Below are 20,319 nucleotides of genomic sequence, written 5' to 3'. Positions count from 1 at the left end.
CATTATTACATCATGAGTTTGAAATGCAGATGTATCTGGGATGGACCGCTGTGCTCTAGCTGGTTCAGTAGTTCACAGCAGTATTAATTCTTCCTCTAGATTAATGGATCCAATTCTCAGAAACAGTATGGCCCCTTTATGCTGCTCTGCCAATATAAAAACATCCTAAAGGGGATAAAAATACATGGAAGGAGTAACTTCTACACAAACAGCTTCCCTCAGAGCACAGGGTTAAGGAAGTAGGATAAATTAAAATATCCCAGAATAATCTCAACTCAGATCAGAAACCAAGCAAGTTCCTTCTGACAGCCTCAAAATATGGGCCAAGTAAACCAAACTTCTGCTATCACTCCAAGTGAAAAAGAACTGTGAGCTGGCCCACTGGAGTTCACTGGTCATTTCGAGGATGTAAGGGTGTAAGGTACAGTTGCCCAAACAGAGACTGACCGGGACTATCACAACTGCCAGCTTTGCTCTTGCAAGAAGCACTCACAAGTGTGATTCTTGAATGACTGACACCAAGAGTGACCATTTGTCCTGAGTTGCCACAAAGCATTAACCCAAATAATTCATCAAACGGAATAGATTAGAGCCAGAAAAGACAGCATTCTTTCACTCACTTCTAGTAGAAGTCCACCTTCTTGTACAGCGGTCTTGTTAGATATATTGTCTTCTTTTATCATTTGGCCAACTTGCTTCTTAAAGTGCTTTTCTTGAATGGCTGTTGGAAAGAGTTATTATCAATTTAGATACCATAATGATTAGGGCTGCTAGATTAAAATTCTTATTTAGGCACTTAACGTGCATTGATTTAATTGGGAGTTCTTGTCTTTGTGGTCTGGATGTCAGTTACTGACAACTTTCTTTTGCTGTGAAAGAGATAGATGCATATTTGGCAGTCCAGATGTTTTTTATATGAAATATCTATCACAATTTTATTGAACATATTTTTTCCATTAGTGTATTCTACATAAAGCAACAATGAAAACCCACAGGAAAGAAACAAAAGAAAGTTAGCAAATTGTTTTGTTTATAAAAATATGTATTATGACAATATAAAGAAATGCCTATATAGCTCAGAAGACAAGGGACTGAAATAAGTTTCTTATTTTCAGTGTTGACCTTCTTGGCATCAGATTATTTTCAGTCTCACTGTACCCTATTTGCTTCTATGAGTCTGAGGCTGACTGTAAGACTCAAGGGAAAGTTCCTTAACTTTTAAACAGAGGTTTAAGATTTGTTTTAAGCTGGTCGTTTACTGTATGAAATTTATTAATATCTCTCACAATAGATTAAATCGCATATATTTTCCCTAATAATAATGAAAACCTTAATGGGAGTCAAAACTGGTGAGTGCTCTTCCCCCACATGGGTTACCACTGCCTGATCTGAAATATCTTTGAATACTCAGATTAAAGTCTTCATGTCAATACATCCCACAGAAAAATCCCTTAAATACAATCCCATTTCTGGGGGTAATGAAAGAATTTCTGAGAAGGATGACATCACTTGACACACTGGGATTCTGCTTCATCTGGGGAGTATGACAGGAAGCTGTCTTTATCATTTGGTCAGTAAGAATTAAGGAGTCAGCTTCAGTACTACTGTCCCATCCCAGAGAAGAGTCATACAAATATCTGGGTAGCAAACAGAGATTCAGTTTTCTGTTTGTTCTCCTTTCCATGGAGAAAATGAGAGAGGAGAGCATACCAGTGAGATTAGCTGGGACATTTGATACACATTGTCCCTTCCAGCTAAAGGAGAGCTGGAGCAGCCACAGCCAGAGATGCTTAATAATCCAAAAAAAGAAGGGTTGAGATGGACAGGAATAGTTCATACCAAATCAGAATAAAAAGAGGAGCCAGACAGCAAGCCTCTAATACTTCTGAGCTTGTTGCTAAAAGCCATGACAATTTAAATTTTTAGTAAAAAAAAAAATTAGATTTAAATTTTTAGTAAGATACCAAATCAAGAAAAAGGTCTACATTTTTAAATGGCTTGAATAATACTTGTTGCAAATGATTAAGGATATCTAAATGGAGTTACTTCCTTTCCAAACAGCTGTGCAAGAGCCCCTTATCAATTTAACAGCCTAGTGAGGGACTGTTGTAAGATACATCAGCGTTTTACAACAGATGATGGCAACACAGAACCACGCTGACTGAATATTCGTGATGTTTTTTAGCTTACATTGTAAATATTTGCTGCCAGTCATAATGTCGGTCATTACCCCAAAGCAATCATCTCAAACGTATAATTAGATGTAATAAATCCCTCCCCTGGGCATGGGAAAACACATCAGGAAAATCCCAAGCTGCCTAAAACAGTTCCTTACCCACGTATTCCAGCCAAAACAATTTTGTGATTTCAGATTTGTAAGCTAGGCTGCTATGAACAGGACATGCAGATTCTTCACTCTGCATTTTCATTTTGGTATACCTCTTGGACTTATTTGAAATGGTTGCTTTTTTTCACCCCCAATCAGCCAAGCCTTCTGCCACGCCTGTCCATAAGAACAGACATATGGACACTCACGACAATAATTTTTAAAAGTCCAGCCCCTATTCCAATGGCCTCTTCCAGAGTTTCCACCCTCAGAAAAGATGTTTTTATAATTACTGACACTGTGGTTTGCAGGTTAAAGGACAGACAGGGAGGGGCGAGACAAAACTAAGATTTTTTTTCTGATGCGCTCTTTTGGCATTGCGAAAATTCCACCAGTTCAAACTTCATCGTTAGTGGAAACTATTATTTTACCCAGCTGAGCGGGCCAGAGCTCCCTGCCTGTTTGTTAGCCTTCAGGCTCACACAAACACAGCAGCAGAAGCACAAGAGATGTTTGTTCCGTAGCTCATCTGGCTACTATAAATTCCATCTCCAAATGGAAAGTATTTTAATGTTATTTTGCCGGCTAGAGTTACCCATATGCTAGGCCACACACATCCGTTTCATAACATACCCTACCCGCTGGCCCGGACTGCGAGGAGACCCATTGCACCATCAAAGACGAAGGACACCCTTGGCGCCAAGAGGCTCCTCAGAGAGGGATGTTTGTTCCTCGCACCTGAGGCAGCGGAGCTGTTGCTGGCTGTTCACTCCTGTTCTGCCTCCCTGCACTGGAAATACTGGATTAATCCACCCAGGGCTTGGCTGGTACTGCAGTGACAGCTCCGAAGAGATACTGTACCGGGAAATAGCCTGTCACCTGGAGAAAGCAGAGCAAGACAGGCAGAAAACTACACAGATCCCCCAAATTAATGAGGAGGAGGAAAAGCAAGACATGACAGGATGAGGAGGGAAAACTGCAAGATGTTATCTAACCAGGCAGAAAAATAGAGAAAAGAAAACAGAGCAGCCTAACAACGCCCCTGTCACCACCAGGAATCACGAGGGAGAACTGAAGGAAAGTCAGCAAAGTTATGATGGGTGGCTTGGTAGCAAAGGGCCTGATGCCAGTACAGCTGTGATCAAGCTTGGACATTATATAAAATGGTGGCCCTCTGGAGCAACGGTGAAGCCTGCGATGACAAAAACAAATGAAAGATTGGAGAATGCAGGAGTACTGTTTCTAGCAGGCAGGGAGGAGCAACTGTGCAAGGCTAAAAAATAACAAACAGCAAAGGATGGCTCCAGGACCTGAGGGGAAAACTGGCTGCTAGAGTTCCCATACATCAAGAATGGGGCAAGAAAAAAGCTGATATTGCAGGCAGACTGGTGGATTCTGCTGGCTGTAAAAAAATGGAAAGTTTTATCTTTACGGAGCTTTGGACTGCGTTCTCTGGGAGAGGCAACTCTTTAGACGAGACTGTCAGCAATTCAGCATAGAGCACTCACCTACTGCTAGGTTCAAAACTGGCAAAGTGAAGAGGTGGGAATCAGGAACAGCAGAGACTTTTTTCTGAGCACAGCTTATCTAGCCTGCACTTCCAGAACACAAAATAAAACAGAAGATGGAGCTGTTCTGCCAAAGAAGATGAATGAGCGTATTGATACCATAGGGTGATAAATAAAGATATACATGTACCAGGGCTGACAGTTTTGCAAGGTCATGCAATCTAGTGAGCATGGTGCAATCCCAGACAACATTAAAAGCTCACATGTTTGGAAATGCTGGGTCCTATAGAAGGACAACACTGTGGAAATATACAGGGCGCGGGGGGAGGGGGTTAGGAGGAGGGAGAGGAGGGAGAAAAAATGAAGAAAAATGGCTAACACAATTTCCTGAAGGAAAGGTCAAAGATCCGAGGACGTTGTTCCAATTTCTGATCTGAAAGCACTGAAAGGAGGGGAAACCAAAAACTAATATACCGTTAGAATTGACAGTTAATGAATGGACAAAAAGAAGTCCACAAAAGAGATGATAAGTTTGGCTTAAGGAGTATGGGACTGTCTCTGGCAGTGCTGCTGAGCCTTTCACAGCTGCACTGTTTCTCCCCAGAACATTGTAAAAATCTGAGATCTCTTGAGCCTCCAGTCTGATACAAGCATCACTATCTGCATTTGCAAACCCCTTGGCTTGAAAACAAAGACTGGAATATGGTAAAGAAGAGGAAAGCTGCCTGACACTTTAAAGACTATAGAAGCATTACGAAACCAGCCGTTCCCTTCCCCCCAGAAATAACAGAACATTTATTCATTGCAGAATACTCCTTAGTTCGGAGAGATGGAAATTTCAGGACTCATAAAAGCGTACTTTTTAAATTCATGGGATTACATTCTCCTGAGTGTTTCTGTACCTCTTCCCGCACAAGCACACCCTTCCTTCTTCAGAAAATAATCAGCAAAACTACCTGCCAAGCTAAGCTCTGTAACAAACTAAAGCATGGTCAAACCTTATGCCCGCTGGCCCAGGGGCCTTGCACTGCTCAGGCCACCTGCACCAAGCAACAGCAGTACAGGTGAGAAAACAGCAGTGAAGGGATGTAATTTCTTATCTGAACACCTTGCCTGGGTTCATTTGAGATGTAAGGAGGGGACAGTACTGTCTTCTTCAGACTTGGTATGATGCAGGCGTATCAGTGTCAAGCTTTTTTACAAGGAGTACCTGTGAGATCCCTTCTCTCCAGTGATGCTCAGGGGATAAATTGTTTCTTAAAATGAGCAGAGGAAAATACCCAAATCTAGCTGGCAGGTTCAGAGATACTGCTTTATGCATACAAATCTTACTTTTGGTAACTAGGTACTTGAAAGGAAGTGAAGACAGGGTCTTTCTTCCTGGATCTTCTAGCTGCAGGAAGAAGCAGCTATGCGTGTTACCGTGAATGCTTAGAAAACAAAACAACAGAACTAGGAAACACTTGGTGTGAGCAATTCTGCTTAACAAACCTACAGTCATGAAATGAAACGATCTGTTTCCTCTTGCTGCATTACAAAGAACATCGAGTGACAATAAGGGCTCATTAGATACACACTGAAATTAAACAATATAAACCGTAAAGAACAGTTATCATGCGTTGCCAAACAATATGAAAGGGGTGCTTGCATTTTGAAATGCCACAACATACAGGTTGCACAAACGCTTTGGGAAAGAAGAAATCAGCACCAAAACACACCCTCTGGATAAAAGATGTATGGTGCTCAGTCCCGTCGCGGAGGCTACCAGAACGCCAGATGAAATTATGCTAGCAATAATGCAAACTTTTTCTTCCCAACTTAGCGGTTTTCTCAGTCTGCTTCTTCTTAAGAGATGCTTTGAAATCTGACTGCCCTTTGAAGTTTCTCAAGTACAGCATGACATTTATTTAAGGTATGAACCAAACTGTTTGCTTTCCAGATCCCGTCCCCTCTTTTTTTTCCGAACCACTTTTCCCCTTCCCCAGCAAGCCTCATCCATTTTTTCCCCATGCAAGAGGGGCATCAAAGAGATGCCACCGCCCAGCAGCCCTCCTCTCCCCCCAGCCTTTGCACGGAGCTGGTGGGGCCACCTCGCCCCCCTGAGACCCCAGCCCATGTCTCACCCCCGTCCAGAGGAGCCTTTTTGAAGGGAGGCGAGGGGGAGGAGAAGTCCCTGCTGCGGAGGAGGCAGACTGCTGACTAACCCCAGCCCCGCTGTCACGCAAGCCTCGCCGCCTGTCAATCTCTCAGCAGCTCTGACAGGGGCCTGGCGCCCGTTCAAACCCTTGCGTGCGAGCAGACAAGCCGCGTTACCCTATGAAGTATTTCATAATAACAACAGCTGTTAAATATTGATGACTCCTGGCAAGCGCTGAATGCTTTTCGAGAAGGTTAAGCCTTCGTGTAATGGAACCTAATTCCTCATTATATACTGTATCAGATATCTGGAAGCTGCCTAAAAGAAGCAAAGGGGCTTAAAGTGAAGGAGCAGAAAAAGAACTCGTGCAGCAGGGAGAGGGGAGAAAACAGGCAGCGCAAACGGTGAGGAGTGTTTCCCCAAAGAGTCAAATCCTTTTGCAAACAGTAAAAAATGCTTCTGGAGCGATTATCAGAATAGCTGGTTTTGGTGTATTCCACCGGATGGTTTTGTGTTTTTAGAAATTATTGCAGACGACATGAGCTTTCTAAAATGGTGACCCAGCTGCCACTGCTGTCTGTGTATGTAAGCGTACACATGGAAATTATTTCTACAGGAAAACATAGAAAAGAGGGAGAAGGCTCGGATTCCTATAGTTTTTCTACAAACATCAGCCCTGAGAGATCTTGCTCGTTAGAAGATGTAGTGGTGATCAGACAAGATGTTCAGGATGAGATCTCAGGGAGGGTTTCTAGCAGGCAAGAAAGGGAAAAGGGTGAGCCTCTTGCCTTGGGCAAGTCCTGGTGTGCTCTCCTCCAGTTCCCAGGCAAAATGCTCCCTCTTTTCACACTGCCCTCTAAAACCTATCAGTCCTATCTTTTCTTTCTTGACCTAACTGTTGAGCAAGGTTGTGTCATGAAGGGAATCAGTTTCAGGCAGGAGTCCGTGATCAACAGATGGAGTCTTTGGGACAGAGCTGGCGGGATGCCAGGGCCAGCAGTACTGGGGAGTCCAGTGAAAAGGCAGCACCAGAGTCAGGGTGCAGGTGAAAGAGAAGAACCGCAAACCGAGGACTTCTTGGGGAGATGACCAAGTCAGGGTATTTTTTTCTTGCATGTAAAAAAGAGGTCTGTGTGCCTTTGGGGAATACAATTTAGATGAGGCAAGCCGAGAAGCTGAAAACAATTACTTGCTTATGTTCAGTTGTGCTGTGGTGCAAAGAGTTCTGCGAAGCTTTAGGGAAGTTTTTTACCAGTGGGGAACCCTGGCCTATTTATTGTGTTGGGACAGACAATCACGGAAACTCAGGAGGCTGGAGGCTGGAACGGACCTTTGAAGGTCATCTGGTCTACCCCACCCTGATCAAAACAGAGCTAACTTCAGGCAGGCAGGTTGCTCTGGATTTTTGTTGAGTATCCTCAGTAATGGACATTTCACTTTCCCTTCAGGAAAACTTTCATAGGTTAATTATAAACAGCATTAAATTTGTAAGGTAAGAACTGCTTACGGTTTTAGGTGAATGAGCATTAGGATGTTCCGGATGGACACTTCCTGTTTCCACAATTCTAAGGCTGTAAAGTGTGTAGAATAATTTAAGAAATGCTGGGAATGCTAAGTGGGTGTTATGAGAAGTGTGTGTATATGGAGAATATGTGAAGTATGTTAAGTTATAGCTATTCTTAGGATGTTTTTGATGCTTTATTCTATCTGTATCTCACAAAACCGTATGCCACCACACTTGTATGTCATGTTTTTATGTAGTCCGGGACTGTAACATCTCCCTTATTCCATAACTTCTGAGGGATCACAGATCCAAAGAAAAGCTGTGCCTCCATGTGAAAACTATACATGAGTGCTAACTGTACAAGCAACAGGCTCAAAAGAACTTGTCTAGAAAGCACATTTCCTCTCTGCAGCTTACTGTTGCAACCTTTCTCTCTTCATATGACTCAACAGATGATCTCCCCAGCAAACAACCCCATGTTGTGCATTGGCAAAGAAGGTATTTTAGAGATCTGTTTGCATCACTGTGAGTCAATATTTGTTATCAGTGGCTCTGGTAGACTATATTGGCTATAAGACTGCCAAAGACATGCAGTCCTCCTAAATTATCCCAGGATATAAGACTTGTTCCAAGTAATTGTCTTCTGCTTCATCTTCCTAATTCCATTTGATTACCTACTACTTTAAATACGATGATTTGATAATGAAAACTTATTGATTTATAGGTTCAGTTCTGAGGCCTTAATTTTGTCCCTGTATTATTCCATTCTTAGTTTAGTTAAGCTGTAACATGATAGCTTCTCTGAGTGTGTGTTTGCTTGCACGCCCTTTTGAAAAAATCCATTAAAAGATTTAAAAAAAACGCATACAAATGAGTTATTCTGTCAAACTACAAAATGGAACACAATCGTGAGTTGTCAGCAACCTCGAGTGAGAAATCTGAAAACCACTTAGCCCACTTTCAAATCAATACCCACATCCCTCATAAAAATTAAGATGATTCCAAAAAATTCCTTATCCCTTAAAGCATAAGTTTGTAAATTACATGTCCATTAATGAGAACTGAGATATAGAGCATGAGTTTAATGTAGAAAAAAATAAATTTAAGATAACTATTCTGTATTTAGAAAACTTGCTTAGCGTTGGGCCTCAGAATGTACAGTCAATGTAGTTTCATGTGTGTTTTACTCTAGTTTCCATTTTCCTCTGTACTACACTGAAACACTGCATGTTACACCTATGCTGAGGGATTCAGACCCCACCAAACTAATCTAAATTAGTCTTAAGTGTACTGCAGTGTGTTCTGACCTGCCACATGTTGATTGCTTGAGTGGGATCTCAGTAAATCCCACCTATCATGGTATACATACATATTGGGAGGAATGGCACATCAAGACACATTTATTCTAGGCTCTATGGAGCAGATGGCCTATCAAAACAACTTGCAGAGTTTCCCAGTTCTTCTAAGTGTCCTTCATGATGGTTTATTGGCCAAAGAGCTGCCGTCTTTTCTCTTTTCCAGGTATTTTAAAAAAACTGTACAGGGAAAAATAAAATCTACGTTCTCTATATCCTCTGAATTCCCAGCACTTTCTCTCTCTGTGGTTGAAGAATGTAGTCCTCTTTTGATGTGGCTCATATTATTTTTATCCCAAGGTTTTTTCACTGGTTGGATTCTCCCAAATAATCCAACAGTGGACATTGGGGTCCACAGCAGAGGCAGCTATCCTCTCAGGAGAGGCAAAAACACCTGTGACTGTTTACTGAGAAGGATGAGGGGAGAGGTAACAGAAGTTTACAAAATTGTAAAGGCAGTGGATAAACTGAATGCAGAACTGCTGTTCACCCAACCCCACCATATAAGGACTGTGAAGTGCTCAGTGACAGTAGCACAAGACTGCTTTAAAGCAGGTAATAGACAGCAATTTTGGAGATGAGAATACCAGACTAGATGGACCACTGGTGTGACACAGTAGTGCATTTCTTATGTTGTTATAATCTCACTGCAATGCCACAACCTTGTCCACAAAATTTGTTTCAGACAGAAAATAAACAACAGATGAACAAGAGCAGCATCTGTGATGCAAAACAAAGTATATCACAGAAGCAACAATAACAAAAATCAGAACCTTATGAGAAAGCCTGTATGTGACTAAATTTCAGCATATGATGAAAGACCAGCTTGTGACTAATCACGGCATCCAAACAAACAAGAAAATACTTCTTTTATGATAAACAGCCTATTGAAATAAATTTGAGTCTGAAATATTTTTGAGAAACATAAGTATCGAGACCAAAATCCGTTTTTGCTGAAATGACAGCTAAAAGAAAAGCTATGTGTGTTCATAAGTAAACAACTACAGTCTACTGGAATCTTCCCCATTTTAAAAAAGGAGACTGTAACAATTGCATCTTACAGAAGAAACACAATGAAGATCTGATAACAGATTTATCTTGAGAATATCAGAAGATTTGTAGTCTTTATTGGCTGCAGAAAATATGCACCATTTTACCCTCTTCAGTTTAGGTCTACAGTTTAGAATATTTTGTAAATCAATCACTGGAAAATGAAATCAAATCAAAGACCAAGCATGAAAATAAACACAACTAGGAAAGTGCATGAGAAAGCATCTCTCCCCCCTTCCTGATTAAATCACCTGACATTGGCTGACTTACGTGAGATTTACATGATCTTTGTTAGCCTTTTTGGATTTGATATCCTCTTTTCCAGGCCTATGTTTCAAACAGACTATCTCCTGAGCTTCCACTCCTCAATTTCTACTGCTTTTATAACATTCTTTTCCCTTTATAATTGTGTTTGCACCACTCTGCATGGAAAGGCATGGGCTAAATTCATACCTGCTACCCCCAAGAGGGAATTTAAGTCAGTATCTCTTAGAAGGGAGTTGAAAAAGCATGTGTCAGTAGGCCAGTATATCACCCAAGAGGCTGTTTAAAAATAGCCAAAGCACATGATCTGGAGAGGATAAAGGAAACCTTTAAGATGAAATAAACATTGCATCTAAAATATTCACACTGAGCCCTCAGTGCACAGGATGTGCATATGTTACCCAGAAAACCAAATCTGGCTTCATCAGTTTCAGAGTCAGAAACATCATAGAAGCCATTCCTTAATATCTGCTTTATATAGCTGTCATACTGTATCCAATATTAAAGGCAAAGACACATTTGCTTTCCAGTGTACTTTAAATAAGCAAACACACTTGAGAGAAGAAATGCAAGAATCCCCACCTTTAAGTCAGCTGGATACCACAGTACACTGCTGCACTATCACCGATAAACACACACACACCACGGAACGCAGCACCTCTTTCTAAGGCAGAAAGAGTCTAAAGACTCTGGCCTTTTCTGCCATCTGTGGAGACTGCCAGGATGAGATTGACTGTGTGAAGCCTTGAGAGGTTAAATGAACCTAACGAGCTGTGGGGAAAAGGTGCCTGAAAGCAGGTCCTTGAGCTTTGGCTTTTCTACTTTAGGAAGTAAAAGAACGTGCTGAGACAAGATACAGGCAAATGAAGCATCAGGAACAATAAAAGTTTTAAAAATTCTTTCAGAATCAATTTTCAGGATAATTTTTAAACACTGAACTGTATTCCAGAACTTCTTAGAATGCTGAAACCAGTAACATGAAAATCTTACATAAAAGCTCAGGATGAAGAACAATCCAACAACAAAAGTCAAAAACTGAACCACCAGAACCCTAAATTGGTAAGGTTACAATCCCTGGAGATGTTTAATGTAGTTTTAGACACATTAATATTTTAATGCATGCATTTAAAGAGTAGTCCTGAAAAGCTATCCAAACAGATGGACCTTGCTTCCAACTGGAATCCCTTGTTAGTCAGAGGGCCTGGAGAGAAGACATTATGGTTTGTCCAAAAATAAATTGCTTTGCAAAACAGGAACCTTCTGCAGAAGTAGAAAACGCATGCACATGATGTGTTTAATTACTACAAGAACCTTCATTTTTCACTTCCTCACAAAAGTTTTGCTTTGCCTTTTTCCACAGCCAGGTTCCATGCTCAGAAAATGATCCTAAGCAGATCCTAAAGACCCTAAGCAGGCCAGTAGTGGGCTTACCTGTTCTCTCCCCCTTAGAGTTAGAGAAATCAAGTTTTTTTAAAAAAATGCCAGTCCCTAGGTCAATGACTAAAATTAGGACATTCAAATTTTCTAAGCATAATGAAAAATACTGTCTTTAAAAAAGGCAGAATAAGTAATATTTGAACACTCTACAAATGTAAATTGTGGCCCTACTTTGATTTGCCTTTCACTTTTTAAAAACAGAGAATACTTGGATATAGTGATAAAATTAAAAGACAGTCACAATGTTCTTATCAGACTCGTCTCGTGTGAAGACAAGGAACAACCAAACAAAGTTCTGTATTTCAGAAACAAAGTTCTAGCTAATAAAACATAACCTTTTCTCCAGTTTCAACTATTCTGCATATGTGTCATTAACTTGAACAGGCAAGTCTGACTCCTGTGAAGGTGCCCACTACCTTGACTCATAGCCAGAACCAAAGCAACAGCAAGTGTTCCCTATGGGATAGACAGGAAACTCGACTCCCACTCACGAAACATATAGGATGGGGACCTCAACTTTCAAGACAGTTATAGTTAATTACAGCTTTCACTGAGTGATCAATACTAGGTGAATAGTACGTATAAAGAGAATTATGATCCATAAATTACTTTTAGTGCTTATTCTGTCAAGGTCTTCTGGATGAAAACTGGTGATTTCTTTCCTATTGTCTCATCAGATCTGCATCACACTCATTATGTAACATAGACATCAGTTTATATTGGTTTTTCATCAATTCTTATATGAACTTCATGGGATACGCGCTGCAACTCGCTGCCAGAGTCAGTCCAATAACCACTGAAACAAATTAGTACTATGCTAAGAACGTGAACAGGTTTAAGGCAGAAAATGAACCTTGCAAATTGCAAAAAGAAAAAGCAAAGATGCTCTTGCACGTTTCTTTAGAAATGTGAAAGTTAACTGGAGAAAATGCATCGTCTAGAGCCTATTTTGTTTTAAGCCAACTATTTTTCAGAGCAAAAAAAAGCTGCATCCAAAGGAGTAACATTTTTTCTCCTGCCGGGGCAGATTTGCAGGGAGGAGGCTCATTTCTGCCGTGCTGGTCTGGCAGGCAGCAGAGCTCTATTCCTCTGATCAAGAGATCACTTTCATAACCACTTTTCTGAGGTCACAAATGAGGCTGCTGCAGTCACGCAACCCCTCGCCTACCAGAGCTTACTATAACAATGCAGGTTCACGGAAACCTTTTAAAGAGGCAGCCCATCCTTTCGACCCATGCAGATACAAGGTACATGCATATTATCTTACTGGCTTCCCCCAGCTATGTCACAGGACTATTTTATTTGAATTTGAGCAGGGAAGAAATGTATAGCTTGGAGTTTTATCTGAATGGAGTCATGTTGCCCCAGTAGAATTAAGTAAAAGGTTAAAATAAATAGCTCTAAAATTCTTTTAAACTACACTGGCACCTTTTTCAAATATTTATTCAGCCTGTTCCTCTTTATTATCTTAAAGGTCCATGTCTGCCAACCATGTGCTAATGTGAATTATGTTCATTAAGATATCTAAAAGCCATGGTAAACAGTCAAACAAATATTAGATTCAACAAACAACAGATACAATTGCCCTGAATTAAACACTGCACTACTGCAGTGTTAGGGACACCAACAATACAGAAATGGTAGATCAGGACATGGGTTTACTATAAAAAATTTATTCTGGAGAAATACTGTGAATATGCAATGAGTACTAGTTAGAGCTTGTTTCTAGGACAGAAAAGCCTGTTTTATATTTTAGCTGACAACATCCCACAAATGACCAGCAGACTACTGTAGGGACACGCCTTGTAGGTGGTAGCTGGAATGGCCTTTGGGTGATGGGGGCAGGTGGGAATTTAAAGAAACGTTAAAAATACTTTTCCTTTTATGGGTAAGTCAACTCTACCCATTGAAGGGGGGTGGTGGCCTATTTTCACAAGCAGTTAGCGCTATGAAAGCAACCGTTGTTGTTCCATCATGAAATTATTTGCACTAATTACCTGAAATAAAGTTTTCAAAAGCTGTTAAATTACTTTGGAGCCTACAATTTAAAAAATTAAGTTGGATGTATTGCTCATTGACATTTTATGAGGATTAGTATGCAGACACATTTCATTTAAAGGCAGCACAAATAGGCTTGCCCAAACCAGCTTTATCCAGCTTAAATAAGTAACAATAGTAATGAGGGCACAGCACTAAGCCTGTTGAGGACTCAGTGTGGGCTGAGATGACTCGTTCGCACACTGTCCCGCAAGTTCATTGCTATTCTTAGCCACGTTAGCCAGGTGAAAACTCATTCAGGTGCACCCACACATGCTACAGACTGATTCAGGGATTCTGGAGATGCACCCACTGGTTGTGAAGTGGCCTTGGCTTCATCCAAAGTAATATGCAGTCTTGACCTTGATGTGTATCTTCACCCAGCTCAGGCAGGGGGTCAGGTCCCCTCCCATCTGCACCGCAGTTTGCCTTTTACACAAAAGTTGACCTCCTGTTCTAGCTTTTATATGAAACTAATGACACCCCAAAATCAGCCTCGTCTCTGCTCCAGGTGCCACCTATATTTATGGAGGGGAATTAGGCTGGAAACTGGACAGGGGATTGTGCGCTTACTGCTGGTGGACCTCACTGTCAGAGCCTGGTGCACTCACGTCATGGGCGGGAAGTCAGGGCACCAAGGCAGGCTCAACCTCAGGCACCAAGCATCACCAGTTTCTCGGCTCAGAGAAAGTGCTGGTGGAGGTGATGAGACAGAGATGCTGGTCTGTAACAAGAGGGTGTTGCCAGCCTCCAGAGTGACCTGGAGGGTAACCGGACTAGTGCAGACCAGGCTGCAGGCATTTCTGAAGACAGGCCATAGTTTCAAAGGTTTCTGAAACTTGTGAAGATGTTGCCCTGAGTCTTATGTTACTGATTTGTGCCCGTTCACTTACCACTACAACAACTTCCCACGGAAATGAAAAATATAGAAGGTCAGCTCCTGCCCAAACAAAGAGATGTGACTTTGTCCCTGTTTATGAACTTCAGCTAAACCACAAGAAATTTAGATAAAGTGAAAGACCATTGGATACTAATGCAAGTATTTAACACAGCAATTTTCCTTTCTAGTTATGGCGAGAGATACACCAGAGTACTGTTGTGCTACTTTACCTACAGAAATAAATTATACTGTTCTTCTGGAGACAGTTGGCAAAAAAATCATTGGTAACAGCAGGAATTAGTTTACATATGGGTATTTCAGGGTAAACAGCTGCTAGAATACTTGCTGCTCAGCTCTGTTCTGCACGACAGTCTGGCCACAGAGCTGGTACTTAAAACATCCTGCCTTACTGAGAGTCCTTTTTCTATTCCTTATTATATGAAAATAAAATATTTGCAATCTTTTCTCAAGAATATGACCTCTTCTATTCAAAGACCATGTGGTCAATTGCTCCATTTTCTAAGTAGATGCAAGAAGGCATCCAATACATGTGCCTAAGTCTCATTCGATCTGCAATTCTAGAGAAAGAATTGGTCAGTAATTTATTATAGTGAGATTAGGATAAGCAATGACCTCTGATATGCCAGTTTCCAAATAATTACTGTAAGCTTTCCTCAGTCCCTTCTCAGCTCTATAAACTTGCACCCAGCAGTGAAAGATCTGTACACCACCTATATATCTAAGGGATCATGCAGACAGTAATTTGGATTAGCTGCAAATCTGCCTTTACATTATTTTTTTTAATCCTCTTGTGAAGTTTATTTGATTTGAAAATTATTCAGAGAAATGTAAACCAGCTCACTTATACTCCAACTAATAATCCAAAATCAAACCATTTCAGATTAGTGTAATATAAATTTTTATTTAATAAATTTACTTTTAATAGCCACTAAGAGGTATTCTTTCATTAGAAATAAGTTTAAGTACTGTGAGAAATTACAGTCATTACGATCAAGCTTTAAGGATTTCTGAGTAACTCGATTACAAAAATTATAGCAAGCATGCTCAAAAAAAAGCTTCTGCCCTCACCCTCCTTCCTGTTGCCCCAACACACTGTACATACTCGATACTCAGCTACCTTTCCACTGTGGCCCAGTGCTTTCCAGACAGTTTTTGTGGAAGTGGAAGGAAAAAAAGCGTCCTGTTACAGCAACATAAATGAAGTTCTAGCTTGGCCTGAACTGCTGAAGGATGCCTCCTACTATCCAAGTAGCAGGCAAAAGAGGACAACACATAGTGCAGCTGCAGAGATCAGTTTAATGCAAGTTGTTGTGACTGAACCTTCTGCACATGGTGGTGCATATAACCTGTCCTAGCACAGCACAGCCTTTGCCTGATGTGCAGCATAAGAAATGGAGCTGGAATGCCTAACCATAGCACCCCAGCCAAGGCATCACAGCCAGGAGTTGATGGAGTCAAGGCAGGACAGGGCAGACTGGGAATGGGGCAGCTGGAACATTCTTATGCCTTATGCATTTTCCACTGCCCAGATGTTCCCCAGTTGACATGAGCTGTGAGACACTGGATGTGCCAGTCCCGGAGGGTGTTCTGACCCCTGGGAAGCACTAAAGAGGCACAGGCCTGCCCGGCATCGAGGAGGCACAAAGGTATTTTGAAGCTCCGTTTGTCTCTTCTCCCACTCGGTCCCTGTACCAAGTTCAGCTGTGGAGCGGGAACTCAGCTGTGGCGCAAGATTCATTTTGTACATTAACCCGATGAGTTAAAATACCATCTGAGACCAACATGTAGTTAATTGCTGTGAGAACAAAACTTTGAATTTCCTGACCTATTCAAAGTTTGAATTTCCCATTAACTCTACACTCCCATACTAACAGATGGTATACAGGGTGCAGTTTCAAAATTCCCTGCACCGGAGTGTATGCAAAGAGAACAAGATGAGCTGAAATGCACACCCCTGGAAACCTGCTCCTTATACACAGAATGATAAACCTCTAAATGAATCGATTAACATGCCCAAGCGCCCCCCTCCCCTTCTGGGCAGATAGTCCTGGCTGAAACTCTTAGGCCAAAGCCATCCCTGCCATAGGGAGCTGGAAAAGCACTGGTTAGCAGAGCTGACTCATCAGCTGACTAGCCACAACATCAGCCACAAAGGACCGAGAATGCTGGTGGTGGCATGAAGCATGTGGGTGGGAGCAAGGAATAAGCAATCATCTGGCAGCCTAATGCAGTAGGGAGGGTTGACAACAATTCATTTTTTATTCCCCCCTCCCGCCCTAAGGCTTCATCCCTCTGCTGCAGTGATTCTCATAATTTTGACGCTGTGGTAGGGCTCTGTGTAGGGGAGGGAATGAAAGGTACATCCCCTCCCTGTGGCCCATGCAATGAAAGCATCAGCAGGCTATCTGAGCTCACCACACCCAGACCACATAGGGCAAAAGGCCCTCATGGAGTAGAATAGAAAAGAAGTTTGCCTGATCCTTCCTTTACCCAACAGGAGATTAGAAAAATGTCTTACTAGCAGGGGGGAAAAAAAAAAAAAAAAGTGCGCATCGCTTTCCCACAAGTGTCAGTCTGTTAGTAGATGGATATCCAGTTCTGGAATGGCAGAGGGCAGATATAAGAAAAAACTCTTAGGGACAAAACAAGAAATATAAGGGAAAGAGAGAATGTTGTAGCAAAGATGGGAAAAAAACCTATATGAAGAAAACAGAAAATCTGCAGATGAGGAAGATGCAAAAAAGAAAAGCATTTTGAAAAAAGGTGAGGTGGATTATCTCTAGAAAGACCTTAGAGAAAAAGGGGTGGAAAATATTTCTCAAAGATTTCAGAAGAAAACAGATTAACAAACTACAGACACTGAAATAGGGAAGGAAAGTCACCAAGGTAAACAGCAAAAGCACATACAGAAAAAATAAAATTGGCAGATTTAATTAAAAGCTTGACATGAAAGTACACTGATAAAATCCCCCAAATTGTTCACATGTATCCCATTATCTCTGCCTAGATCTGAGTTCACTTTCCAGTGTTCTCTCCCTCCAGCAGCCTGCCGCCACTGTGAATCTGGCTGCAATATGGTTAGCGGGTCCCCAATTTACCTAGCACGAAACCTCCCCAGCCAAATTACTGGAGTGGTGAAGGTGTGAGCTCACCCCTCCCAGGCTCCAACCTTCTCAACGGCATTTTTGCTTTCATTCCTAAAAATACATGCAATTTCAGGCAATGCAGTTTTCAAAACGCTGGGCCAGATTTTGAAGGCCTGACTTGTATTAGTCCACTAATGCCAAAGTTAAGCAAAACATAACAAGGACTTAAGGACTTGACCAGTTGTATTTAAGTTTCCTCCCCAGCCAAACGTGCTGTTTTCTGAGAAGAGGTTTTTTGCCTGAATTTTGCCTACAGTAGGTCTTCCCTGGCAGATTGCCTTGGTGGGAAGAAGATTAGGTTTCTCACTGTCATCTTCATCCCTGGAAACTTTCTGTTACACTTCACAGTCTCCACTACAGGCATTTCAGGGCACATGAATATACAGCTTAAAAGCCTTCCGCAACATGTTTTTCACATGCTGCTGTATGTATCATTTGGCAAGAGAGTGATGAAGAGTCACAAAATTGTATTTTGCCATTGCAGCTTTTCTCTAGCTGAAGAAACTGTTCCACTTTATTTCCTGAATTAAAACTAAGCTAGCTGGACATTATCTTCAGAGATTCAGAAGATGGAATATCTGCTGATGCTAGAATAGCTAAAGTAAACACGCTGACTCCTGTCTGGAAATTGTGACTTGACTTGATAAAGACAAGAAACAATAAACTCCTCTTTTCCAAATGACCTCTTGGAACTTAGCACCCTGTAGCGTTGCTGTGAGGAGCATGTCTTCTGTCCCAACACCGACCTCTCCTCCCACCTCATCATGCCAGCGGTGGCTCTCGGTCATGTCACTGGTTTTAAAAACGTTATCAGTTACCATCACGATGTTTATAAAGTGCGATAACGAAGCAAACCTTCAAACTGACATTGTCTGCCTTCCTAGCCATAAGTCTGCAGCAACAAATGTAGGGTGGATCGCTGTCCCCAAGTAATATGGCACTTCCTACCATATTTATTAAATATTTCTAAATTGCTTGTTAGCATTAATAACAGTGAGGACTGAATATTGCAATGTGCAATACCTTCAAACTCTCTGACATGGCATCTAGTATAAGGCTCACAAGAAAGAACTCTTCCCTTAAACAAGTATATAGAGCAATTTTACTAGTATGTAATTACACGGTCCTGATGGTTCTGGAGAAGTATTGAAATCAATTGTGTTGAACGCACAGTAATCTGAGATCGCTCTGCACCTTGCATGACTGAGCATTTAACAGCTATTAAAGTAATTCCTGTAATTTCAAACAGCTCTACTTTCATCACACAAATATTACTTGTTTTGAGATGTACAGCCTTTGTCTATATGCAGTGACGTAGGCTAAGACATTAAAAAGTATGGAAAGAAGAAAATGCAGTTCCATTTTTCTCCACTTTACTGTCTCAGCCCTCATAATAACATATTGGAATACGTTCCACATAAATCCTTATATTCATCAGTTCAAGATGTATTATCTAGGTTAGATTATTTCTCCTCTCAATAAATGTTTTCATAAACTATTATTTATTGAGCCATTTTCCCACACAAGGCTTACAGAGGTCATTTGATGGCACAATATCATTTTAATAAATTATTTGGAACAAAATACAGAGTTCTCGTAACAAGATTTCAGTGACACTGATACACAACAATACTAACACACAGAAGATAGCATTTTCTGCACAGATGAGGAAACACTCAGGGGACTATGCAAAATTAGTAGAAGGTGACATTTTGCAACTACACAATTAGTAAAGTGGTATGAAGTTGTTAATGGACTAAAAAAATATAAAATATATTGGGTTGTGATTTAGATCTGATCTTTACTTGTTTTCAATCCTTTTCTCTCAACTTTTTTCAGCTGTTTCCAGTATGTAAGTAGCCAATTCATGTTGCAGGTTCAGAGGTAAATGGGAATAGCAGATGCTTTATTTATTACAACAAAATACTATAGGCAGAGATTTAGTTCCAATATATACCTTCAACTTGATATATTCCATGCAGATATGAAAAAGGAGTGTACTGAAGGGATCTCAATGGACTTTTAGGGACATGGTAAATCCATGTGGATTTATGGCAAGACCATTATATAGCATCGAACTTTCAGAAAAGAAATTATGAGCTTCTTTGAAGGAATTTTTAAAGTCTGTTTTAACTTCTCTTAGCAAGCATTTAATTTAGTTTACTGATCTGCATTCTGCTTCCACTTCTACTCATATAGATGTCAAGGTTTTAGAAAATGTCAGTTGCATTATCTACATGATTGCACCAAAAATTATAATCAAATTAAAACTGGATTTATAAAGGGAAATCTGCTGTGCTTCATCTAAAAAATTATTTCATTACATGGTGGGGAATGTTCAGAGCACTGACTAATATGTTACTGCTACATTAGATACAGCAGAAAAGCATCTGTGTTAATCACTTGGGATTTTCTTTCCAATAACATAAAAAAAAGATACTAGACCAAATACAATTAAATGAAAACAAGCCCTTCAGAGTAATCCATTGAGGCAAACTGTAGGACTAATCCTACACCAAACGAGGTAAGCTTTGCAGCAGACACCAGCTCCCATCTCATGTTTTATGATTTCCAAGTATCTAAATGATATCTAGTCACAGCTTAGAAAGGTGTCTTGCACAGATTCAGCAATATAAATCATGTGACATATCAAA

General features: G+C 40.8%; 1 protein-coding gene across 4 annotated transcripts in view; it reads right to left on the bottom strand.

Moving 5' to 3' along the window:
- Positions 1-20,319, bottom strand: part of AHRR (aryl-hydrocarbon receptor repressor) — a 70,499-nt gene that overhangs the window by 30,064 nt on the left and 20,116 nt on the right. The window contains exons 1-2 of one of the 4 annotated variants that reach the window (XM_037381486.1): positions 5,958-6,057; positions 621-721 (exon numbers count right to left, since the gene is read on the bottom strand). In XM_037381486.1, coding sequence (XP_037237383.1) covers positions 621-683 — 63 coding nt within the window. In that variant the 5' untranslated portion in view covers positions 684-721; positions 5,958-6,057. The other 3 variants (XM_037381485.1, XM_037381487.1, XM_037381488.1) reach the window with 3 other exon arrangements.

This window comes from Falco rusticolus, chromosome 3, assembly GCF_015220075.1.
Source record: "Falco rusticolus isolate bFalRus1 chromosome 3, bFalRus1.pri, whole genome shotgun sequence".
Classification (NCBI taxonomy): domain Eukaryota; kingdom Metazoa; phylum Chordata; class Aves; order Falconiformes; family Falconidae; genus Falco; species Falco rusticolus.
Note: the sequence above shows the minus strand (reverse complement) of the source record. Positions and strands in the feature narration are given on the sequence as shown.